This window comes from Oncorhynchus tshawytscha, linkage group LG33, assembly GCF_018296145.1.
Source record: "Oncorhynchus tshawytscha isolate Ot180627B linkage group LG33, Otsh_v2.0, whole genome shotgun sequence".
Lineage (NCBI taxonomy): Eukaryota > Metazoa > Chordata > Actinopteri > Salmoniformes > Salmonidae > Oncorhynchus > Oncorhynchus tshawytscha.
Window position 1 is genome coordinate 44,718,906 of NC_056461.1, and position 27,391 is coordinate 44,746,296.

The window sequence follows — 27,391 nt, forward strand, 5'->3', positions numbered from 1 at the left end:
CTGATAACAGGGTGTGGTTACTGTCCACTATAAATAGTAGAGATGAATAAATGACTAATCTTCTGTGAAATTGTGATGTTTGGTTTCTACAGTGGGCTGTTGTCCTGACTGAGAATGTCAAGTTTGAGTTGAATGAAACGTTGAAGAAAATGATTTATTTATTTTATTTCACAAATGGTACAGATCTACCAGCGCCTAACATCAAGCCTGGTTCCTCTTCGGTCTTCTAGGAGAGGAAGGTTCGGACGGTGCCCTTGACCAGTCCTCTGCAGATGGGACATTTCCTCAGAGAGGGAGCACACTCCTTACAGACCACCAGGTGACCACACGGGATGAAGACAATGTTCACCTCCTTGTCCATACACACCTTACAGGTCCGCTCCTCCTGCAGGCGCCGTAGCTGCTCCTCCATCGGCAGGTCTGGAGGGGAGGAAGAGGAGGGGAGATGGAGTGGGAAGAATAGAGATGCAAAGTGAAAAACAACAGTAAACAGGAAGGGAAAGAGGATGCCTCAGCAGTTCAACTGAAATGTGTCTTCCTGAATCAGAGGTGCAGGGGGCCATAATCAATGTCATCGGCGCCCAGGGAACAGTTGTTGTTGGCTAACTACCTTGGTAGCTTGGGGATTATGCTCTGCTCCCCTTGGGACCGTCAGTGATGCAGCGCTCCCCTTGGGACCATCAGAGGTGAACCTACCTGTTTTTGCTTCGTCGTTGTGGGGTATTTTGTGTAGATTGAATGTAAAAAAAACTATTTAATCCATTTTAGAATAAGGCTGTAACGTAACAAAATGTGGAAAAAGTCAAGGGGTCTGAATACACTGAATATAAGAGATACATGTGGCTATTATAGCGCCACCGTGTGGTCGATGTCCTCGCATATGTTGAGTCTTGACAGTGGTTGCAGCATGTGTACCAAATTGTGTTACAATACGAATATCGTTGACTGATTTATATGCCAGCCCACGTCAATAAAGGCCATGTCGTTTTAGGTACTAGTCTGGAAAGTATTGCGTTGAGAGACCATTGTCCATAGATGCCGCAGATCATTAATTCGGTGCCAGATGAGTAGCGTTGTCATTTTTATTTCACAAAATTCTAAATGCCGTTGGATCCTTCTTGGTGGACCCGAGGAAAATGTGTTCCTTTTCACGACTTTGGATCAAACGGGGTTAGGGGCGTCCCCTTTCAAAGTTAGCATTTTCAACTGATGGTTATAGCGCCACCATCTGGCAAATCAGTGTAATTTTCTAAATGACATCTCTTTGGCAAACGCATCTCTCACCTGAGTTTCATCAAAAATCGGGCCAGTGCTGTCTGACATGTAGCGTGTGATGAGCATACAAACGGACAGAGACAAATCCACACCACCAAACACCGACTGACACATGGTAACGTACACACCTCTCTCTTACTAGTGCAGGGTAGAGCGAGGTAATGAGACCTCAGAACCACCCACTCAATCACCGCTGACAGCCAATAGCAGCTCTCAGGAGATTAAACCCCTCCCATCCATCCCAGTTCCAAGGCCTCCTTCCACAGGCCAGCAGGTCTCTAAGCCAAAGCTACAAGCAGAAAAAAGCCCTGTATGTAGAGATGTGTGTGTGTGTGTCTATAGCCAGGCAGTGTGTGTGTGTGTGTGTGTCTATAGCCAGGCAGTGTGTGTGTCTATAGCCAGGCAGTGTGTGTGTGTGTGTGTGTGTGTCTATAGCCAGGCAGTGTGTGTGTGAACGTGTGTGTGTGTCTATAGCCAGGCAGTGTGTGTGTGTGTCTATAGCCAGGCAGTGTGTGTGTGAAAGTGTGTGTGTGTCTATAGCCAGGCAGTGTGTGTGTGAACGTGTGTGTGTGTCTATAGCCAGGCAGTGTGTGTGTATATATAGCCAGGCAGTGTGTGTGTGAAAGTGTGTGTGTGTATATATAGCTAGGCAGTGTGTGTGTGAAAGTGTGTGTGTGTATATATATATATATATATACCTGGGAGATCTTGACTTGGTGATGAGGCTTCATTTGCCTGGGCTGAAAGGGTCATTGAGAACAAGAATTAAACATAAGTTTGAAATTAAACTGAACTGAGTGAAGTGGGACTAACTGAACTGAGTGAAGTGGGACTAACTGGACTGTGTGAAGTGGGACTAACTGAACTGAGTGAAGTGGGACTAACTGGACTGTGTGAAGTGGGACTAACTGAACTGAGTGAAGTGGGACTAACTGAACTGATGAAGTGGGACTAACTGGACTGTGTGAAGTGGGACTAACTGAACTGAGTGATGGGACTAACTGGACTGTGTGAAGTGGGACTGAGACTGAACTGAGTGAAGTGGGACTTGCCTGGGACTGAACTGAGGGTCACTAACTGAGAACAACTGAACTGTAAACTAACTGGACATGGGACTTTGAAATTAACTGGACTGAGTGAAGTGGGACTAACTGGACTGAGTGAAGTGGGACTAACTGGACTGAGTGAAGTGGGACTAACTGAACTGAGTGAAGTGGGACTAACTGGACTGAGTGAAGTGGGACTAACTGAACTGAGTGAAGTGGGACTAACTGGACTGTGTGAAGTGGGACTAACTGGACTGAGTGAAGTGGGACTAACTGAACTGAGTGAAGTGGGACTAACTGGACTGAGTGAAGTGGGACTAACTGAACTGAGTGAAGTGGGACTAACTGAACTGAGTGAAGTGCGACTAACTGAACTGAGTGAAGTGGGACTAACTGAACTGGGTGAAGTGGGACTAACTAGACAACTGAGTGAAGTGGGACTAACTGGACTAAGTGAAGTGGGACTAACTGAACTGGGTGAAGTGGGACTAACTAGACTGAACTGAGCTGAGCTGAGTGAAGTGGGACTAACTGGACAACTGAGTGAAGTGGGACTAACTGGAATGAGCTGGGTGAAGTGGGACTAACTGGACTGAGTGAAGTGGGACTAACTGAACTGAGTGAAGTGGGACTAACTGAACTGAGTGAAGTGGGACTAACTGAACTGAGTGAAGTGGGACTAACCGAACTGTGTGAAGTGGGACTAACCGAACTGTGTGAAGTGGGACTAACTGAACTGTGTGAAGTGGGACTAACTAGACAACTGAGTGAAGTGGGACTAACTGAACTGTGTGAAGTGGGACTAACTAGACAACTGAGTGAAGTGGGACTAACTGGACTGAGTGAAGTGGGACTAACTGAACTGGGTGAAGTGGGACTAACTGGACTGAGTGAAGTGGGACTAACTGAACTGAGCTGAGCTGGGTGAAGTGGGACTAACTAGACGATACTTTATAACTCAGGCTCAGCATGGCCCTGAGCTGTAAAATAACCTTTCTATACAAGGATGGGTCAATCTGATGGTTTAGTAGGCTGACCTAGATCAGTTGTGTGCCTGACCCCTGATCAACCCACCAATCATTCCCACAGACAAGCTCAGAACAATACAACACATCCCACCATCCTTCCCAAACCTGGAAGGCTGGAGCTGCACACCCCATGACAAGGGGTTAAGGAGCTGAGGATTCCAAAACCAGGGGTTAAGGAGCTGAGAGCAGAAGGGACTAGGGGTTAGGAAACTAGGGCTTAGGGAGCTAGGGGTCTGAGGAAATTGAGGATTAGGAGCAGAATAGAGCTAGGGAGTAAAGGGACTAGAAGTTAGGGAGCTAGGAAGTAAAGGGACTAGGAGTTAGGGGACTAGGGCGAGCCACAGTGAGGGATTTTCAAGGTGAAGTCTCTAGCAGGTTAGGGTAAGGGGTAAGAGTTGAAAGGTCAGAAGTAAGGTTTACCCATAAGGTCTCTGAGCAGGTAGACATCGTTCTTCTGGATCCAGTTCCTGAAGACCTCAGCTGCTGCGTTCCCTTTAGTCAAGACCAAGTCTATCAGTCTGGCTGTCTGCTGCTGAGAGGACTGGCCCTGGAGACCACTGTATTCCTCTCCACCTGAAGAGACAGGGGTCAGAGGTCAGCACCAAGTCTATCAGTCTGGCTGTCTGCTGCTGAGAGGACTGGCCCTGGAGACCACTGTATTCCTCTCCACCTAGGAGGTCAGGGGGTTAGAGGTCAGCTGCTGGGAGGACTGGCCCTGGAGACCACTGTATTCCTCTCCACCTAGGAGGTCAGGGGGTTAGAGGTCGGCTGCTGGGAGGACTGGCCCTGGAGACCACTGTACTCTTCACCTACTGTAGAGGTATCATAACATCAATATAGTACTGTAGTAGTATATTTGTAATAATATAAAGATATACTGATGGGCGCTCCAGGACCGACTAAACATTAATATTGTAGTAGTAGCAGCTTGGAGTATATACCATGTATTAGTAACATACTGATGATGTTCTGTTCCCTGAGGAGGTTCAAGACAGACTCACTCTTCACAACATAAAAAATATACTGTAGTAGTGTTTCAGTAGTGTGAAGACGTACTGATGACATTCTGCTCTCGGAGGTGCTCCAGGACAGACTCAACACTCTTCAGGCGCAGGACCAACGCTGCCTGGTGTCTCTTCAAGAACGAATTACCATCTGGAGAGAGGAGAGACAGGGGAGAGAGCGTTGGGAGAGGGAGAGGAAGCTTATTAACTGGGCCAAGCCAGAGGACAACAGCTTCTCCCTCAATGTCAGCAAGACAAAGGAGATGATCGTGGACTACAGGAAACGGAGAGCAAGAGGACAAGTACATTAGAGTGTCTAGTTTGAGAAACAGACACCTCACAAGTCCTCAACCGGCAGCTTCATTAAATAGTACCCACAAAACACCAGTCTCAACGTCAACAGTGAAGAGGTGACTCCGGGATGCTGACCTTCTAGGCAGAATTGTAAAGAAAAAGCCATATCTCAGACTGGCCAATAAAAATAAAAGATTAGGATGGGCAAAGAAAACCCAGTTTTGCAGGTCCTATTTAATGAAGCTGCCAGTTGAGGACTTGTGAAGCGTCTGATTCTCAAACTAGACACTAATGTACCTTGTCCTCGTGCTCAGTTGTGCACCGGGGCCTCCCACTCCTCTTTCTATTCTGGTTAGAGCCAGTTTGCGCTGTTCTGTGAAGGGAGTAGTACACAGCGTTGTACGAGATCTTCAGTTTCTTGGCAATTTCTTGCATGGAATAGCCTTCATTTCTCAGAACAAGAATAGACTGACGAGTTTCAGAAGAAAGGTCTTTGTTTCTGGCCATTTTGAGCCTGTAATCGAACCCACAAATGCTGATGCTCCAGATTCTCAACTAGTCTAAAGGCCAGTTTTATTGCTTCTTTAATCAGCACAACAGTTTTCAGCTTTGCTAAAATGATTGCAAAAGGGTTTTCTAATGATGAATTAGCCTTTTAAAATGATAAACTTTATATTAGCTAACATAACGTGCCATTGAAACACAGGAGTGATGGTTGCTGATAATAGGCCTCTGTACTCCTATGTAGATATTCCATTAGAAATCAGCCGTTTCCAGCTACAATAGTCATTTACAACATTAACAATGTCTACACTGTATTTCTGAATGATGTTATTTTAATGGACAAAAAAAGTGTGCTTTTCTTCCAAAAACAGAAACTTCTAAGTGACACCAAACTTTGAACGCTACTGTACTGTCTCAATGACCTCATACCCCTGCACGTTGACTTGCTACTCCGTGTGTATATAGAGCCAAGTTATCGTTACTCGTTGTGTATTTATTCAGCTCTTGGTATCCACCCGCTGTGTAAGCATATGACAAATACAATTTGATTTGAACCCTAGAAACAGACGTCTGCTGTACCAGAAGCCATCTCCTCAGTCAGCATCTCCCCTCCCGCCCATCAGCCGTACCACAAGCCGTCTCCTCGGTCAGCATCTCCCCTCCCTCCCTCCCATCAGCCATACCGGTCAGCATCTCCCCTCCCTCCCACAAGCCGTCTCCTCGGTCAGCATCTCCCCTCCCTCCCTCCCATCAGCCGCCGTCTCCTCGGTCAGCATCCTCCCTCCCTCCCAGCCGTACAAGCCGTCTCCTCGGTCAGCATCCTCCCCTCCCTCCCATCAGCCGTACCAGAAGCCGTCTCCTCGGTCAGCATCTCCCCTCCCTCCCTCCCATCAGCCGTACCAGAAGCAGTCTCCTCAGTCAGCATCTCCCCTCCCTCCCATCAGCCGTACCAGAAGCCGTCTCCTCGGTCAGCATCTCCCCTCCATCCCATCAGCCGTACCAGAAGCCATCTCCCTCCCATCAGCATCTCCTCGGTCCTCCCTCCCATCAGCCGTCCACAAGCCATCTCCTCAGTCAGCATCTCCCTCCCTCCCTCCCATCAGCCGTACCACAAGCCGTCTCCTCGGTCAGCATCTCCCCTCCCTCCCTCCCATCATCAGCCAGTCTCCTCGGTCAGCATCTCCCCTCCCTCCCTCCCTCCCATCAGCCGTTCCACAAGCCATCTCCTCGGTCAGCATCTCTCCCTCCCTCCCCCATCAGCCGTACCAGAAGCCATCTCTCTCGGTCAGCATCTCCCCTCCCTCCCTCCCATCAGCCGTCAGCCATCTCCTCGGTCAGCATCTCCCCTCCCTCCCTTCCACAAGCAGTCTCCTCGGTCAGCATCCTCCCTCCCTCCCATCGCCGTACCAGAAGCCGTCTCCTCGGTCAGCATCTCCCCTCCCTCCCCCTCCCTCCCATCAGCCGTACCAGAAGCATCTCCTCGGTCAGCATCTCCCCTCCCTCCCTCCCTCCCATCAGCCGTACCACAAGCCATCTCCTCGGTCAGCATCTCCCCTCCCTCCCTCCATCCCATCAGCCGTACCAGAAGCCATCTCCTCGGTCAGCATCTCTTTCTCCTCCTCTCTCTTTTGGTCCTCGGCAGACAGCAGGTCTGAGACCAGTTCCTGGACCGTCTTGTAGTTCTCTCCGATGGTCAGGATCTTACTCTGGACCTGTAGATTATAGACACACAAGACTGTGAGTCCCTCTGCTTAAAACCTCTTGATGTTAGGGGGCAGTATTTTCATTTTTGGAAAAAAAAACGTTCCCGTTTTAAACGGGATATTTTGTCAGGAAAAGATGCTAGAATATGCATATAATTGACAGCTTTGGATAGAAAACACTAACGTTTCCAAAACAGTAAAGATATTGTCTGTGAGTATAACAGAACTGATGTTGCAGGCGAAAGCCTAAAATCCAATCCGGAAGTGCCCCAGGTTTTGAAAGCGCTGCGTTCCAATGACTCCCTATATGGCTGTGAATGTACCATCAACGAGCTTACGCTTTCTACGTATTCCCCAAGGTGTCTACAGCTTTGTGACGTAGTTTTACACATTTCTGTTGAAGAATAGCCGTAGGCGGCCACATGGTGGCTCCGAGAGAGATTCTCGCGTAAAATACAGAGGTAGCCATTACTCCAAATCGGTCCTACTGAAAAACGAATTGTCCCGACAGATATATTATTGAATAGATATTAGAAAAACACCTTGAGGATGGATTCTATACAACGTTTGCCATGTTTCTGTCGATATTATGGAGCTAATTTGGAATATTTTTCGGCGTTGTGGTGACCGCAATTTCCGGGCGATTTCTCAGCCAAACGTGAAGAACAAACGGAGCTATTTCGCCTACAAAAATAATATTTTGGGAAAAATGAACTTTGGCTGTCTACCTGGGAGTCTCATGAGTGAAAACATCTGAAGTTCATCAAAGGTAAACGATTTAATTTGATTGCTTTTCTGATTTCCGTGACAAGGTTGCCTGCTGCTAGCAAGGCATAATGCTATGCTAGGCTATGATAAACTTACACAAATGCTTGTCTAGCGTTGGCTGTAAGGCATATTTAGAAAATCTGAGATGACAGGGAGATTAACAAAAGGCTAAGCTGTGTTCCAATATATTTCACTTGTGATTTTCATGAATAGGAAGATTTATGTCTGTTGCGTTATGATGATAACGGTCCCGTTCACGGGATGGGGTGTCACTACAGGTTAATGGAAATATACACTGAACAATGATATAAAAACGCAACAATTTCATTGATTCTACTGAGTTACAGTTCATATGAGGAAATCAGTAAATTGAAATACATAGGTCCTAATCTATGGATTTCACATGACTGGGAATACAGATATGCATCTGTTGGTAACGAATAACGAACAGCACTCATCACGGCATTCAAATTGCCAGCGATAAAATGCCGTCGTGTTCGTTGTCTGTACCTTATGCCTGCCCATAACATTACCCCACCATGGGCCACTCTGGTCACAACGTTGACATCAGCAAACCGCTCGCCCACACGACGCCATACACGTGGTCTGCGGTTATGTGGTCAGTTGGACATGCTGCCAAAGTCTCTAAAATGATGTTGGAGGCGGCTTATGGTAGAGAAATTAACATTAAATTCTCTGGCAACAGCTCTGATGGACATTCCTGCAGTCAGCATGCCAATTGCACGCTCCTTCAAAACTTGAGACTTCGTGGCATTGTGTTGTGTGACAAAACTGGCATTTTATTTATATGCCACACCTGTCAGGTGGATGGATTATTTTGTTAAAGGACAAATGCTCACTAACAGGGATGTAAACAAATTTGTGCATAGAATTTGAGAGTGTATGGGAGAAGAAAACAAAAATCGAGTCACTCAGTGTCATGGAATATAATTAGATTATGTACCGTCTGCTTGACCAGGCCTCGCTCAAATCCCATCTCTAGAGCCGACACAACCACCGGAGTGTTCATCATCACTGCATCTTCTGACCGCTCCTCACCTGGACCTAGGTTCACCACTAGAGGGGGAGCGAGGGAGAGAGAGAGAGAGGGGGGAGGAAGAGAGAGAGAGAGAGCGGGAGCGAGGGAGAGAGAGAGAGAAGAGAGGGAGAGAGAGCGGGAGGGAGGAAGGGAGAGAGAGAGAGAGAGAGAGCGAGAGCGAGAGCGAGAGCGAGAGCGAGGGAGCGAGAGAGAGAGGGAGGAAGAGAGAGAGAGAGCGGGAGGGAAGAAGGGAGAGAGAGAGAGCGGGAGGGAGGAGGGGAGAGCGGGAGGGAAACTGTTAGCGTTATGGTTGCTGCTATGGAAACCGGTAGTTCCCTTTCAGTGGGTCAATCGTTACAACACAGCTATGGAGAGTGAGGCTCGACCACCCCATAATGAAGAGCTCTAAAATCATCACGCCTGACAAGCCCAATGAAAGGTACTGGAAGCCCTGCTTTCTCCAGGAGATAAAACCGAGGCTCGGGTTAATTCCCGCAATTCTTCCTCGCTGAGCAGAATGATTCACACATTTGAATGAAACTGTTGCTACAACAGTGTGTTCTTCATCTCTGGATGTTGTCAGAGTTTAGTCTGTTCACCTGTTTATTCTTCTGCCTGTTTAGTTAACTTGCTATTAGTAAGATGGTAAAGTCAGGTGTTCAGTTAATTAGCTGTAAGCACACAGCAGCTACTATATTTAAAAAAAATACAATAATAAATTAATATATTATTAGAATTTTTTGTTATATATTGTCAAGACACCAAGTGTCCAAATACTTTAATTGTTACTCACTTGGTGGGTCCACAAACTCCCTGGAGATGCTGTCCCCATTGGTCAGGAGCTGTAGGGGGAGGAGCCAGGAGAGTTAACTTCCTGTTTCGACTGATGTTCAGATCAGTCAGATGGATCTTTATTCACATCATAATGTTCTACCAGACACCTAATCAATACACACCTAATCAATATATGATTGTATAGACAGGTCATTGATGTTAGGGTGTGAATACGGCCGGCGTATAGACAGGTCATTGATGTTAGGGTGTGAATACGGCGTATAGACAGGTCATTGATGTTAGGTGTGAATACGGCCGGCGTACAGGTCATTGATGTTAGGTGTGAATACGGCGTATAGACAGGTCATTGATGTTAGACAGGTCATTGATGTTAGGGTGTGAATACGGCCGGCGTATAGACAGGTCATTGATGTTAGGGTGTGAATACGGCCGGGCGTATAGACAGGTCATTGATGTTAGGGTGTGAATACGGCCGGCGTATAGACAGGTCATTGATGTTAGGGTGTGAATACGGCCGGCGTATAGACAGGTCATTGATGTTATGTTAGGTGTGAATACGGCCGGCGTATAGACAGGTCATTGATGTTAGGGTGTGAATACGGCCGGCGTATAGACAGGTCATTGATGTTAGGGTGTGAATACGGCGTATAGACAGGTCATTGATGTTAGGTGTGAATACGGCGTATAGACAGGTCATTGATGTTAGGTGTGAATACAGTGTATAAACAGAAGCAGGTGTTACCTGTTCAAAGAGCCGAGGGAAGCGAGCCTGGATCTGATGGACAAACTCCTGACCTTTCTCCTGGAGCAGGTACTGACACCTAGAGGTTAATATATACTGACGGGTTACCATAGTAACATATACTGACAGGTTACCATAGTCACCGTAATATATACTGACAGGTTACCATAGTCACCGTAATATATACTGACAGGTTACCATAGTCACAGTTACATATACTGACAGGTTACCATAGTCACAGTAAAATATACTGACAGGTTACCATAGTCACAGTAAAATATACTGACAGGTTACCATAGTCACAGTAAAATATACTGACAGGTTACCATAGTCACAGTAATATATACTGACAGGTTACCATAGTCACAGTAATATATACTGACAGGTTACCATAGTCACAGTAAAATATACTGACAGGTTACCATAGTCACAGTAATATATAGTGACAGGTTACCATAGTCACAGTAAAATATACTGACAGGTTACCACAGTAATAGATACTGACAGGTTACCGTAGTCAACGTAATATATAGACATTGCAGTAATCCATTCTGAAGGTGATGAGTGAGTTGACCAGTTCAGAGAGCTGACTACTGGCTCGGTCCAGTACTATTTGTTGACCAGTTCAGAGAGCTGACTACTGGCTCGGTCCAGTACTATTTGTTGACCAGTTCAGAGAGCTGACTACTGGCTCGGTCCAGTACTATTTGTTGACCAGTTCAGAGAGCTGACTACTGGCTCGGTCCAGTACTATTTTCCAGTTGTTCAGTTCAGAGAGCTGACTACTGGCTCGGTCCAGTACTATTTTCCAGTTGTTCAATCAGCTTGTCACTAACAAACACGTAATCTGGCAATGCTGTAAGGGGTGGTTACCTAGGGAACCATTTGGCGTGCTCCACCCAGGGGTCGTCACCTGACTCCCAGCATCTCAGACCCCCGTCACAGCAGAAACACTTCACGTCATCATTACGCCCTGCAACACACACACACACACACACATCATTACGCCCTGCAACACACGCCCTGCAACACACACACACACACACATCACGCCCTGCAACACACACACACACACATCATTACGCCCTGCAACACACACACACACACACACACACACACACACACACATCATTACGCCCTGCAACACACACACACATCATTACGCCCTGCAACACACACACACACATCATTACGCCCTGCAACACACACACACACACACATCATTACGCCCTGCAACACACACACACACACACACATTACGCCCTGCAACACACACACACACACATCATTACGCCCTGCAACACACACACACACACACACATTACGCCCTGCAACACACACACACACACACACACACACACACATTACGCCCTGCAACACACACACACACACACATTACGCCCTGCAACACACACACACACAACACACACACACACACACATCATTACGCCCTGCAACACACACACACACACACACACATTACATTCGCCCGCCCTGCAACACACACACACACACACACACGCCCTGCAACACACACACACATTACGCCCTGCAACACACACACACACACATCATTACCCTGCCACTGCACACACACACACATCATTACGCCACACACACACACATCATTACGCCCTGCAACACACACACACACACACACATTATTACGCCCTGCAACACACACACACACACACACACATCATTACGCCCTGCAACACACACACACACACACACACACACACGCCCTGCAACACACACACACACACACACACACACACACACACACACACACACATTACGCCCTGCAACACACACACACACACACACACATTACGCCCTGCAACACACACACACACACACACACACATTACGCCCTGCAACACACACACACACACACACATTACATTATGCCCTGCAACACACACACACACACACACATTACGCCCTGCAACACACACACACACACACACACACACACATTACGCCCTGCAACACACACACACACACACACATTACGCCCTGCAACACACACACACACAAACATTTACGCCCTGCAACACACACACACACACACACATCATTACGCCCTGCAACACACACACACACAACACACACACACGCCCTGCAACCCTGCACACACACACACACACATTACGCCCTGCAACACACACACACACACACACACACACACACACACATCATTACGCCCTGCAACACACACACACACACACATTACGCCCTGCACACAACACACACACACACACATCATTACGCCCTGCAACACACACACACACAAACATCATTACGCCCTGCAACACACACACACAAACATCATTACGCCCTGCAACACACACACACACACACATCATTACGCCCTGCAACACACACACACACACACATCATTACGCCCTGCAACACACACACACACACATCATTACGCCCTGCAACACACACACACACACATCATTACGCCCTGCAACACACACACACACATCATTTACGCCACTGCAACACACACACACACATCATTACGCCCTGCAACACACACACACACACACACATCATTACGCCCTGCAACACACACACACAACACACACACACACATCATTACGCCCACACACATCAACACAACACACACATCATTACGCCCTGCAACACACACATCATTACGCCCTGCAACACACACACACACATCATTACGCCCTGCAACACACACACAGGGTCAGATTAGGAGGTACTGCTAAATGTTTGGGTAAAGCCCAGGGGAACAGCAGGAGCTCCAAGGTTCCTCCGATCACAGGAACAGTGTCTATGGGGATACTAACAGGGCATTTGTTGCCAATGACTTACCTGTTAAACAAATAAAAACTACATGTTTACTAAATGTTATATTGGAATGCAGATGCTGAGTCTCTCTCTCACCGACGTAGTAGAACCCTGCCTTGGCCAGCTGGTCAGGGCGCACAGGGATACGTAAGGGCCAGTGGACGAAGGTCAGCAACCTCTCCTCACGCTGCTGCATGGCTGGGTTAGACACGTTGCTGAGACCTGGGAGCACCCCTACACCTCTAGCCCCGCCCGCCATGGACACGTTGTCGGCCCGGTCTCCTCTGACGAAGTGACAGTTGGGGTAATGTCTCTGGTGCTCCGACACGGCCCGGTCTCCTGGCTCCCAGTTACTGAGCTAGAGACACACAGAGAGGAACGAGATTCAATCAATCATATCTCTCGCTCTCTGGACAAAGTGACCAGGAAGATTTTCATCTACCCGCCGTTTGAGAAACGTACCAGACCCATATGCATTGGGTGAGTCACCCACGGTGATCAGAATGACAGAAATCACATTTACATTATGGTAATTCATATTAACAGAACATTTATATTATGGTAATTCACATTAACAGAACATTTATATTATGGTAATTAACAGAACATTTAGAACATGGTAATTCACATTAACAGAACATTTAGAACATGGTAATTCACATTAACAGAACATTTACATTATGGTAATTCACATTAACAGAACATTTACATTATGGTAATTCATATTAACAGAACATTTAGAATATGGTAATTCATATTAACAGAACATTTAGAATATGGTAATTCATATTAACAGAACATTTACATTATGGTAATTCATATTAACACAACATTTACATTATGGTAATTCATATTAACACAACATTTAGATTATGGTAATTCGCATTAACATACCATTTAGAATATGGTAATTCACATTAACAGAACATTTAGAAAACGAGTACAGTAGCTTCTGTGAATTTATTAGGATTGTCCACTGTGTCATAAGATCAAAATGTCAAAACCAGAATTGTTACTTCTCTTTATCTAGTTTCGGTCTGACTCAGACCCAGCCTACAATCACACTCTCACAACAGCCCGGGCTTAACCACAATGACTAATATAGATGCTTGTGCAACGTATAGTGGCAGAGGTTTCAGATACATAGCAAGTGTCTTATTATAAGGCCTATAGCAAGTGTCTTATTATAAGGCCTGCAGAAAAACATATGAATCTTAAGGTCCCCTTAATCAATAATGGGGAGGGTCTTTGGAACCCACCCCCTACAGGAGGAATGGGCCAAAATTCACCCAACTTATTGTAGGAAGCTTGTGGAAGGCTACCTGAAACATTTGACCCAAGTTAAACAATGCTACCAAATACTAATTGAGTGTATATGTGAACTTCTGACCCACTGGGAATGAAATAAAAGCTCAAATAAATCACTCTCAACAATTATTCTGCCATTTCACTTTCTTAAAATAAAGTGGTGATCCTAACTGACCTAAAACAGGGAATCTTTACTAGGATTAAGATGTCAGGAATTGTGAAAAACTGAGTTTAAAAGTATTTAGCTAAGGTGTATGTAAACTTCCGACTTCAACTGTATGTATGTTTGTGTATATATATTTTAAATGACAAAGATGCAATCTCCCTTAAAATGTTTTTGAAAAAGCTGTTACACAGCAACTCACTGCCTTCCTGAAGGCAAATAATCTATACGAAATGCTCCAATCTGGTTTTAGACCATCATAGTACAAGAGGCCGCATTTGTAAAGGTGGTAAATTTACTTTTAATGGTGTCAGACCAAGGCTCTACGTCTGCACTTTTGCACCAAGAACTTAGTACCACTTTTGACACCATTGATCATCACATTGGAGAGATTGGAAACCCATATTGGTCTATGCGGATAAGTCCTTGCTTGGTTTGGATCTTATCTTTCGGAAACATACCAGTTCATCTCTGTTTGTCCTCTGACAAATCAATGGTACGTTTTGATATTCCTCAAGGCTCCGTTTTAGGACCATTATTGTTTTCACGATATATTCTACCTCTTGGTGATGTCAACTTTCACTGCTGTGCAGGCGACACACATTTCAATGAAACATGGTGAATCCCCAAAATGGCCTCCCTGGAAGCCTCTGTTTCAGACATGAGGAAGTGGATGGCGGTAAATGTTCTACTTTTAAACTCGGACAAAACAGAGATGCTTGTTCTAGGTACATAAAAACAGAGATGCTTGTTCTAGGTACATAGAAACAAAGAGATCTTCTGTTGGATCTGACAATTATTCTGGATGGTTGTACAGTCGTCTCAAATAAAACTGAAGGACATCGGCGTTACTCTGGACCCTGATCTCTCTTTTGACGACCATATCAAGACTGTTTCAAGGACAGCTTTTTTCCATCTTCGTAACATTGAACAAAAAAAAAGTACACCAATATAAAAATGAAGCAGAAAAATGTATCCGTGCTTTTGTCACGTCTAGATTAGACTACTGCAATGCTCTACTTTCCGGCTACCTGGATAAAGCACTAAATAAACTGCATTTAGTGCTAAACACGGCTGCTAGAATCCTGACTAGAACCAAACAGCTTGATCATATTACTCCAGTGCTAGCCTCCCTACACTGGCTTCCTGTTAAGGCAAGGGCTGATTTCAAGGTTTTACTGCTAACCTACGGGCTTGCTCCTATCTATCGTACCGATTTGGTCCTGCCGTACCTACCTACACGTACGCTACGGTCACAAGACAAAGGCCTCCTTACTGTTCCTAGAATTTCTACACAAACAGCTGGAGGCAGGGCTTTCTCCTATAGAGCTCCATTTTATGGAATGGTAGGAATAGGCTTGGATTCGATGATAAATTAACAGGCACCGCATTGATTATATGCAACGCAGGACAAGCTAGTTAACCTAGTAATATCATCAACCATGTGTAGTTAACTAGTGATAATGTGAAGATTGATTGTTCTTTATAAGTTTAATGCTAGCTAGTGGCTCATTGCACCCACAAGGTCATTTTGAAGCTGCACTCGCGTAACAGGCGGTCAGCCTGCCGTAACGGGCGGTCAGCCTGCCGTAACGGGCGGTCAGCCTGCCGTAACGGGCGGTCAGCCTGCCGTAACGGGCGGTCAGCCTGCCGTAACGCAGTTTCCTCGTGGATTATAATGTAATCATAACAATTACCGATTGTTATGAAACCGTGAAATCGGCCCTAATTAATCAGCCAATGCCGATTAATCGGTCGACCTCCAATTTTGACCAACCCTTTGTTCAGGGACACATTATTCCATTTCCGTTAGTGACATGCCTATGGAACTTGTTCAGTTTATGTCTCAGTCATTGAATCTTATGTTCATACACATATTGACATAATATATAATATATAATATATATATATAATGTTGAGTTTGCTGAAAGTAAACGCAGTTGACAACGATAGGACGTTTCTTTTTTTTGCTGAGTTTATATAATTACTACTTTAAGTGGAACTGCTAAAAGACTAACATGTAAAATGTAGCAGTAGAATAGTACCTGTCCTCCACAGGTGAAGCAGGCCACGCGGTCTCCCTGTCCCAGGTAATAGAAGCCAGCCTTCGCCAGCTCAGAGGGGGTGATGATGGATAGGATCCAGGAGTGGAAGGAGTCCAGACGGTCCTGCTCTCTCCTCATACTGGGGTTGTGACAGGTAGGGGGTCTCTGGTGGGACCTACAGACACATCATCAGATATAGTGGGCCGTACAACTATGGCTGACCCTGTAAAACAACACATTACACAGTGGTCCTCCTTTTACATTATTATTAAAACGGGGCCCCACTTTAAATATTCAACTTCTTAGTAGGTTGCTGAAGGCGAAGCGCAAGTCTAGATTTCAATAGTAGGGATTGATTGATGCTCAAAGTTAATTTCAAATCTCCCTTCCATCTAAGCCAAAATGACACCAATGTCAAGGAAACTTTGTAAGTCAACTTGATTGGAGATACACAACTCACTCCCTGCCTCGTCATGAGCCATCCGGCCATTACCGAGAACCACATACCAGAGTTCCTGGTCGTTAGCATTTGGGAAAAAAATACAATTTCTTGCAAAAACGTAGCTCAATATCTAGGATAACAACGAGACTACAGAGTCCTGAAAGTGACCATTACACTTGCCACTTTTTTCAGACAACCACAACTCAATGTTGACAATATATCCTACCTAAGCTACAGTACATTCTTCCATAAAGCATAGCTAGCTAGCTAGCTAAGTAAAGTTAATTGTCAACAACAAACTTTTGGAAACCGCCACGCTGCTAATTTCTAATACATACAACGCTCATCTAGTTAGTTACTCCACCATGATACAGTCAAACAGGCAAGATTAGGTACGTGTGCAGTCAGAAGTCAGTTTCTGCACAAACACTGCTAGCTAACCTACATTTCCTCAACCAAGACCAGCCTCTCACAACACAGTTCGCTATGTTGAATCTAAACCCTGCCAATGCACATGCAATTAGTGCATCGACTATGCATTGCAGTGTAATTATCTCGATCAACACGTTGCAGTTCGAGCATCAAGACCAAATTCCAGCCCTTACCTTAAGATGCATTAATTCAGAACACCCAACACATGCCATTTTAATCCAAATTTGCGATGACTGATACACTGAAAAGGAACTGTTTGTTCCCAAAAATCTGAACCCTTACCCAGTTAGCAAAATTACATTTAAAATATATATTTTTCAGATGTTAAAGTTAGGTTCATTTTCAGTTCTGTATGTATGTTAAAAATACTCAACCAGAATAAATTCAACATGAAACAATTTCAAAGATTTTATTGAGTTAAGAGTTCATATAATTTTCAAATTCTTGAAATTTTCCAGATTGACTGACCTTCATGTCTGAAAGTAATGATGGACTGTCGTTTCTCTTTGCTTATTTGAGCTGTTCTTGCCATAATATGAACTTGGTCTTTCTGTATAACCCCCTTACCTTATCACAGCACCACTGTTTGGCTCAAACGTGTTAAGAAGGAAAGAAATTCCAAACATGAACATTTAACAAGGCACACCTGTTAATTGAAATGCATTCCAGGTGACTACCTCATGAAGCTGGTTGAGAGAATGCCAAGAGTGTGCAAAGCTGTCATCAAGGCAACAAAGGTTGGCTACTTTGAAGAACCTCAAATATATTTTGATTTGTTTAACACTTTTTTTGGTTACTACATCACCCGGGGCTCCCGAGTGGTGCAGTGGTCTAAGGACCTGCATCTCAGTACTACAGCCTACCAGTCTAGAACCACGAATACAGCCTACCAGTCTAGAACCACAAATACAGCCTACCAGTCTAGAACCACGAATACAGCCTACCAGTCTAGAACCACGAATACAGCCTACCAGTCTAGAACCACGAATACAGCCTACCAGTCTAGAACCACGAATACAGCCTACCAGTCTAGATCCATTAATACCACCTACCAGTCTAGAACCATGAATACATCCTACATGTCTAGAACCATGAATACAGCCTACCAGTCTAGAACCATGAATACATCCTACCAGTCTAGATATATGAATACAGCCTACCAGCCTAGAACCACAAATACAGCCTACCAGTCTAGAACCATGAATGTGCTACACAGAACTTCATTGCGCAATAGCAGCGGTACGACCATAATCTGCATTGCTAATGCACGTGTCATTTTACACTTTTTTGCTTATCGTTTAAATATTTGTTTTGGCTTAAAAGTTATGAAAAATTGTCAATTTGTCGCATCCCTAGTTATTAGTCTCATGTATTCAAGTCCCTAGTTATTAGTCTCATGTATTCAAGTCCCTAGTTATTAGTCTCATGTATTCAAGTCCCTAGTTATTAGTCTCATGTATTCAAGTCCCCAGTTATTAGTCTCATGTATTCAAGTCCCTAGTTATTAGTCTCATGTATTCAAGTCCCCAGTTATTAGTCTCATGTATTCAAGTCCCTAGTTATTAGTCTCATGTATTCAAGTCCCTAGTTATTAGTCTCATGTATTCAAGTCCCTAGTTATTAGTCTCATGTATTCAAGTCCCTAGTTATTAGTCTCATGTATTCAAGTCCCTAGTTATTAGTCTCATGTATTCAAGTCCCTAGTTATTAGTCTCATGTATTCAAGTAGTGTTATTTAATATTTCTCTTGTAACATCTACAGAAAGGTTTCAGAGAACATTTGACAAATAAATGTAAAAAAATGCTTAAATAAATGTTTGCAGCCAGCCAATAGGAGCGTAGAAACAGCCAATAAGAGCCTTACATGTCCTCTACTTCTCGGGAGCTCAGTGGGCCAGAGGGGGGTGGGACACTGGGATGTTCACAGGACACCGGGTCAGAGACGGGGAGGGGGGCTGGGCCAGGTCCTGACACCTGGGAGAGATAACACACGTTATTAGACATCACCACCACCATCATCACCACCACAACTATCATTATAACCCCCATCACCACAACTATCATTATAACCCCCACCACCACAACTATCTTTATAACCCCCACCACAACTATCATTATAACCCCCACCACCACAACTATCATTATAACCATAACCCCCACCACTATCATTATAACCCCACAACTATCATTATAACCATAACCCCCACAACTATCATTATAACCCCCACCACCACAACTAATTATAACCCCCACCATCAACTATCATTATAACCCCACCACCACAACTATCATTATAACCACCACAACTATCATTATAACCACCACAACTATCTTTATAACCCCCACCCCACCACAACTATCTTTATAACCCCCCCCCCCCAACTATCATTATAACCCCCACCACAACTATCATTATAACCCCCACCACCACAACTATCATTATAACCCCCACCACCACAACTATCATTATAACCCCCACCACCACAACTATCATTATAACCCCCACCACCACAACTATCATTATAACCCCCACCACCACAACTATCATTATAACCCCCACCACCACAACTATCATTATAACCCCCACCACCACCACAACTATCATTATAACCCCCACCACCACCACAACTATCTTTATAACCCCCACCACCACCACAACTATCTTTATAACCCCCACCACCACCACAACTATCTTTATAACCCCCCACCACCACAACTATCTTTATAACCCCCACCACCACCACAACTATCTTTATAACCCCCACCACCACCACCACAACTATCTTTATAACCCCCACCACCACCACAACTATCTTTATAACCCCCCACCACCACCCCACCACCACACTATCTTTATAACCCCCACCACCACCACTATCTTTATAACCCCCACCACCACCACAACTATCTTTATAACCCCCACCACCACCACAACTATCTTTATAACCCCCACCACCACCACTATCTTTATAACCCCCACCACCACCACTATCTTTATAACCCCCCACCACCACAACTATCTTTATAACCCCCACCACCACCACTATCTTTATAACCCCCACCACCACCACTATCTTTATAACCCCCACCACCACCACTATCTTTATAACCCCCACCACCACTATCTTTATAACCCCCACCACCACCACTATCTTTATAACCCCCCACCACCACCACTATCTTTATAACCCCCACCACCATCTTTATAACCCCCACCACCACAACTATCATTATAACCCCCACCATCATCATCACCACAACGATCATTATAACCACCACCACCATCACCCCCATCATCACCACAAGGATCTCACCGGTATGACGTGTGCGTTGCATAGTGGAGAGAAGGCGCTGTGAGAAGAGGAGAGGAGGTTGGCAGTAGAGGGTAGACTCTGGATGAAGGTGCAAGAAGGAGACAGCTGTCTGTGTCTCTCGGTAGGACAGTCACCTGTCTGCCATCCCTCCGCCGTCACGTTACACCTGGAGCAGCAACATATCAATTAGATGTCACGTTACACCTGGAGCAGCAACATATCAATTAGATGTCACATTACACCTGGAGCAGCAACATATCAATTAGATGTCACGTTACACCTGGAGCAGCAACATATCAATTAGATGTCACGTTACACCTGGAGCAGCAACATATCAATTAGATGTCACGTTACACCTGGAGCAGCAACATATCAATTAGAAACACTGCACCCCATCTCAACCCCAGTAAAACCATCACCCACCTGAAACACTGCACCCTGTCTCCAACCCCAGTCATCAGAACCATCACCCACCTGAAACACTGCACCCTGTCTCCAACCCCAGTATAGAACCATCACCCACCTGAAACACTGCACCCTGTCTCCAACCCCAGTATAGAACCATCACCCACCTGAAACACTGCACCCTGTCTCCAACCCCAGTATAGAACCATCACCCACCTGAAACACTGCACCCTGTCTCCAACACCAGTATAGAACCATCACCCACCTGAAACACTGCACCCTGTCTCCAACCCCAGTATAGAACCATCACCCACCTGAAACACTGCACCCTGTCTCCAACCCCAGTATAGAACCATCACCCACCTGAAACACTGCACCCTGTCTCCAACCCCAGTATAGAACCATCACCCACCTGAAACACTGCACCCTGTCTCCAACCCCAGTATAGAACCATCACCCACCTGAAACACTGCACCCTGTCTCCAACCCCAGTATAGAACCATCACCCACCTGAAACACTGCACCCTGTCTCCAACCCCAGTATAGAACCATCACCCACCTGAAACACTGCACCCTGTCTCCAACCCCAGTATAGAACCATCACCCACCTGAAACACTGCACCCTGTCTCCAACACCAGTGTAGAACCATCCTGCCCTGGCCAGGGTGCGCTCTGTTACCGCTGCAGTCGGGAAGAGGGCAAAGGTCGAGATACGGAACAGTTCTGAGGAGAAAATAATAATCACAACTTTATAAGGTGCGTGTCTGTAAGGTGAGTGTGTGTGTGTACAGCGTGTCTGTAAGGTGAGTGTGTGTGTGTACAGCGTGTCTGTAAGGTGAGTGTGTGTGTGTACAGCGTGTCTGTAAGGTGAGTGTGTGTGTGTACAGCGTGTCTGTAAGGTGAGTGTGTGTGTGTACAGCGTGTCTGTAAGGTGAGTGTGTGTGTGTACAGCGTGTCTGTAAGGTGAGTGTGTGTGTGTACAGCGTGTCTGTAAGGTGAGTGTGTGTGTGTGTACAGCGTGTCTGTAAGGTGAGTGTGTGTGTGTGTACAGCGTGTCTGTAAGGTGAGTGTGTGTGTGTGTACAGCGTGTCTGTAAGGTGAGTGTGTGTGTGTACAGTGTGTACTCTCAGACCACGAGAAACAAGATTCAATCTGATGAAACCAATATCGAATGGTTTGGCCTGAATGCCAAGCGTCACATCTGGAGGAAACCTGACACCATTCCCTACGGTGAAGCATGGTGGTGGCAGCATCATACTGTGGGGATGGTTTTCAGTGACTTGGAGACGAGTCATGATCGAGGGACAGACGAACAGAGCAAAGTACAGAGAGATCCTTGAGGGGAAGAGAGCTCAGGACATCAGACTGGGGTGAAGGTTCATCTTCCAACAGGACAAAGACCCTAAGCACACTGCCTGACAACACAGGAGTGGCTTCGGGAAAATTCTCAATGTCCTTGATAAGCCGAACCAGAGCCCGGACTTGGACCCGATCTAACATCTCTGGGACCTGAAAAGAACACTCCCCATCCAACCTGACAGAGCTTGAGGGGATCTGCAGGGAAGAATGGGAGAAACTCTCCAAATACAGGTGTGCCAAGCTTGTAGAGTTATACCCAAGAAGAATCAAGGCTGTAATCGCTGCCAAAGGTGCTTCAAAATACTGAGTAAAGGGTCTGAATACTTATGGAACTGTGTTCAGCTTATTTATTTTTTTGCAATTTGCAAACATTTCTAAAAACTTGTTTTTGCTTTGTTATTATGAGGTATTGTGTGCTGATTGATTCCCCCTTAATCAATGTAATACATTTTAGAATAAGGCTGTAACACAACAAAATGTGGAAAAAGCTGACAAAAACAAAAACTGTGGACACCCCATTAGTGGATTCAGTTATTTCAGCCACACCCGTTGCTGACAGGTGTAGAAAAATCGAGCACAGTGCCATGCAATCTCCATAGACAAACATTGGCAGGAGAATGGACTTATGGAAGAGCTCAGTGACTTTTAACGTGGCACCATCATAGGATGCCACCTTTTCAACAAGTAGGTTCATCAAATTTATGCCCTGCTAGAGCTGCCCCAGTCAACTGTATGTGCTGTTATTGTGAAGTGGAAATGTCTAGGAACAACAAAGGCTTAACAGCGAAATGGTAGGCCAGACAAGCTCACAGAACGGGAACACCGAGTGCTGAAGCGTGTAAAAATAGTCTGTCCACAGTTGCAACACTCACTACTTAGTTCCAAACTGTCTCTGAAAGCAACGTCAGCACAAGAACTGTTCGTCGGGAGCTTCACGAAAATGGGTTTCCATGGTCGAACAGCCGAATAGAAGCCTAAGATCACCACACGAAATGCCAAGCATCGGGTGGAGTGGGGTAAAGCTCGCCGCCATTGGACTCTGGAGCAGTTGAAATGCATTCTCTGGAGTGATGAATCTCGCTTCACGATCTGGTTGTCCAGCGGAAGAGTCTGGGTTTGGTGGATGCCAAGGGAACGCTACCTGACCCGATGTATAGTGCCAATTGTAAAGTTTGGTGGAGGAGGAATAATGGTCTGGGGCTGTTTTTCATGGTTCAGGCTAGACCTCTTGGTTCCAGTGAAGGGAAATCTTAACGCTACAGCATACAATGACATTCTAGACGGTTTTGTGCTTACAACTTTGTGGCAACAGTTTCCTGTTTCGGCATGACAATGCTCCCGTGCACAAAGCGAGGTCCATACAGAAATGGGTTGTGAAGATCGGAGATCGGTGTGGAAGAACTTGATTGGCCTGCACAGAGCCCTGACCTCAACCCCATCGAACACCTTTGGGATTAATTGAAATGCCGACTGCGAGCCGGTCCTAATCGCCCAACATCAGTTTCCGACCTCACTAACGCTCTTGTGGCTGAATGGAAGCAGGTCCCCTCAGCAATGTTCCAACATCTAGTGGAAAGCCTCCCTGAAGAGTGGAGGCTGTTATAGCAGCAAAGGGGGACCAACTCCATATTAATGTCCATGACCTTGGAATGAGATGTTCAACTAGCATACTTTGTCATTTTTTGCGACCCAGGTCTTTTTTGTTGTTGTCTTCAAATATTTGTTTGTATTATTTTTAAGAAAAAGGTACAGTACACAAAACAGGTACACCTAGACAGAGAAAACAAAGGTGACGAACAAGACTAACAGTTCCCATCCCATCCACAGGAATTCCCCAAGCCAAAATTAGATTAGTGGTTCACAATAGCAGTCTTTTGACAGAGTCATACGGTGATGAGAACAAATATATGTTTCTTTCACTCCTCCCATGCATGCGTCATGCAGATATTTCCATGTTTCTAATGTCCATGGATGATAGCAGCAACTGCTGTCTGCTTCAAAAGAATGAGGCGCCTGCCAACGTTAATCCAGCCAGACAATTTGTATTTTACTTTATTTAAAATAGGCAAGTCAGTTAAGAACAAATTCTTATTTACAATGACGGCCTACCTGACGACCGAGGTCAGCCTGCAGGCGCCCGGTCCGCCACAAGGAGTCGCTAGAGCGCGATAAGCCAAGTAAAGCCTGAGTACTTGTCATACTGCAATGTGTGTCTAACGTGTTTGTGTGAGGCCTACCTGAGTAGTTGTCATACTGCAATGTGTGTCTAACGTGTCTGTGTGAGGCCTACCTGAGTAGTTGTCATACTGCAATGTGTGTCTAACGTGTCTGTGTTTGTGTGAGGCCTACCTGAGGAGTTGTCATACTGCAATGTGTGTCTAACGTGTCTGTGTGAGGCCTACCTGAGTAGTTGTCATACTGCAATGTGTGTCTAACGTGTTTGTGTGAGGCCTACCTGAGGAGTTGTCATACTGCAATGTGTGTCTAACGTGTCTGTGTTTGTGTGAGGCCTACCTGAGGAGTTGTCATACTGCAGGTTAACTGGGGCTCCGTTTCGACACAGACCAATGAGGAACGGGCTCTTCTGGAGATGGACTAGGGTGTCCATTTGCAAACAGGGTAGACAGTCTAGATATAGACAGCCTAGAATCTAGATATACAGCTATTAGAGTCTAGATTTAGCTTCTAGATGGGAGTTTTTTGATGAAGAGTTTGTAGAATTAGAGAAAAGGAAGGGCCATTCTCCTCAGGGAGAGAGGGATGAGTAACCCAGGGCAGGGGGAACACACACACACACAAAAACACACGTGATTGATGGAAACAGTATGCGTTTCCTGTCATCTCACACCATCAGCCTGGAAATAAAACTGAAGGTTTCGGAACTGATCTGACTAACAACCTACAGAAGAGAAACCGCCAACCTTGTGTCATAATAGTATATCACAATATGCCAGAACACCTTATAATAATATATGATATGCCATTTAGCAGATTATTTTATAAAAAAGTAAGTAGTCAGTCATGTCTGAGCCACAGAGAAGTGTCTGGCTGCCTGTCTGTAACCACCAGACTAGGCCACACCACTCTGTCCACTTGGTGAATATGGACAGAACACACACACACACACACAGCCCTGGGTATGGCTGGTCAACCCTCTCCCCCTGAATGGAACAACCCTCCTGGGGTTATTTACATCTCCATGGCAGCAGAGATTAACCAGACAAAAATCTGTCTGAGAGGAAGGTTTAATGGGAGAGTAAAAGTTGTCCTCCTTTACTGCAGAAATGTTGATAACACCTGTAGGGGAGACAGAAATATCACATTAGTAGAATGTTATAGTAGTAGTATTTATTAGGATCAACAATTAGCTGGTGCAGAGGCAGCGTCTACTCTTCCTGGGTCCAAATTACAGCTAAATTACATACAGCTAATTACATATTTAGACAACAGCAGCTGTAGCGGCTTGTAGGGGAGAGACAGAGGAACATCGCATTAATACAATGTGTCCTACTGGTTGATTTTCCCTGTAATGAATGCATTACATAGCTACGTGGTTAAACATATTCAGACAACAGCTGGTGTGGAGGGTTCAGCACTTCCTGCTTTTGAATTGGGAGGAAATGAATAGACAAAGGACACATATAAGCTACACAGTGACGATTTTATCATACCATTTATGTAGTGTTTCCCTCAGACCAGGTTTAAAATGTTGCCTACACGCACACACCGCGTATATTTTAAAATATGTTGAAATACAGCAAGCTGACTTGCTACAGTGGTAGTCAGCTAGGTAGGTTAAAATTGCATTGTATGGAGCACGAAGTCATATTGCTTAATTTCCCCTCCAGAGTTAATTTCCCCTCCAGTGCAACTTTTTAGGATCTGCTGTGATTTCACATTTTAAACGTGGTGCACAAACATGTATCAAATTGTCTGAGATGGTGAAACTTTTTTTTTAAACGAGCTAGCTAACGTTAGCGGGTGTTGTCTGTGTAGCGAAATGGCGTCAGAACATTGTTGTTATCCATAACTGCTAACTAACTAGCTACGTGGTTACAGGGGATAATATGTCAATATTACAGTCAGCAGAAGGGGAACCCTGGTTAAATAGGTCTGTTAAGTCCCTGTCCTCCTGGCATTAGACCAGTGACTCACCCTCCAGAAAGAAATATCTCGGATCAAAGGCGAGTCTGTACAAATACCTCAGTCAGTCGTCACTTCCGTTCCGGTAAATGTGACCACGACGTTGTTGTTTTTCCACCCGAGAAGAAACCAAGTAGTTTAGAAATTCCACTGTCTATAGTCCTCTATGTAGAAAGAAACATCAATGTGATGAAGCATTAGTTATCATGATAATTCCATCTATAATGACAGGCCATTTCATAGCAAAACAAAATAACATAACAAATGTAATATTTCCTTGTATAATAATATCACATGTTTTTGACCATAATTAATTACAAGATCAAACAACATTTTCATTTTCAATAAGTTGTACACACCAAGTTGTTTAAAATGTACAGTAGGCGAGGATACAACATCCATTATAGGAAATGTATGCTTGTCCGTGAATGGACCCAGTCGGTTTTCATTTAGATCACATGATCGGTAATTTTATGGTGTGAATATGAACATGACAACAGAGTAATAAAATGGTTAACTTACTTTTGTCCAACAGTTTTCAGGCAGATCACAGGGAGGAAGTAGAACTAAACTAACAACAGCCTAACCAGAAAGCTACAGACCACACGTGGAACCTTATATCTATGCTTATGCCTCGACTCGCCTACACACCAGGGGAATTACCAGTATTATCTGCGCCGTACCTTGTGGGTGGTTTAGTCAAATATGGTGTGAATGTGTTATAGTGTAACAGCTGCAACGTTAACGCATGAAACT

General features: G+C 45.1%; 1 protein-coding gene across 5 annotated transcripts; it reads right to left on the reverse strand.

Annotated features, from left to right (window-relative positions):
* Positions 1-148: 148 nt before the first annotated feature.
* LOC112246336 (baculoviral IAP repeat-containing protein 2-like) lies at positions 149-27,391 on the reverse strand. Of its 5 annotated transcripts, none has more exons than XM_042311351.1 (17): positions 27,158-27,388; positions 26,695-26,799; positions 25,007-25,789; positions 21,742-21,814; positions 20,729-20,894; positions 19,279-19,388; positions 16,541-16,715; positions 13,121-13,382; positions 11,072-11,171; positions 10,199-10,277; positions 9,455-9,503; positions 8,587-8,699; positions 6,734-6,863; positions 4,406-4,504; positions 3,770-3,922; positions 1,974-2,015; positions 149-420 (listed from the first exon to the last, which is right to left on the reverse strand). In XM_042311351.1, exons 3-17 carry the CDS (start codon positions 25,098-25,100, stop codon positions 227-229), a joined length of 1,839 nt encoding a protein of 612 aa, XP_042167285.1. In that variant the 5' UTR covers positions 25,101-25,789; positions 26,695-26,799; positions 27,158-27,388; the 3' UTR covers positions 149-226. The 5 variants fall into 5 exon arrangements, with proteins under 5 accessions (XP_042167285.1, XP_042167282.1, XP_042167283.1 ...); XM_042311348.1 differs by having other exon boundaries at positions 21,742-21,856; positions 27,158-27,386; XM_042311349.1 differs by having other exon boundaries at positions 21,742-21,856; positions 26,648-26,799; positions 27,158-27,386.

Bases quoted from the DNA above. Each gene is read 5' to 3' on its own strand.
- LOC112246336 (XM_042311348.1), bottom strand. From the start codon at position 25,100: ATGGACACCCTAGTCCATCTCCAGAAGAGCCCGTTCCTCATTGGTCTG. The intron at 20,895-21,741 runs GTGGGTGATGGT...TTGCTGCTCCAG, and splicing joins GACAGGGTGCAGTGTTTCAG to GTGTAACGTGACGGCGGAGG. The intron at 8,700-9,454 runs GTGAGTAACAAT...CTCCCCCTCTAG, and splicing joins GGAGTTTGTGGACCCACCAA to TGGTGAACCTAGGTCCAGGT.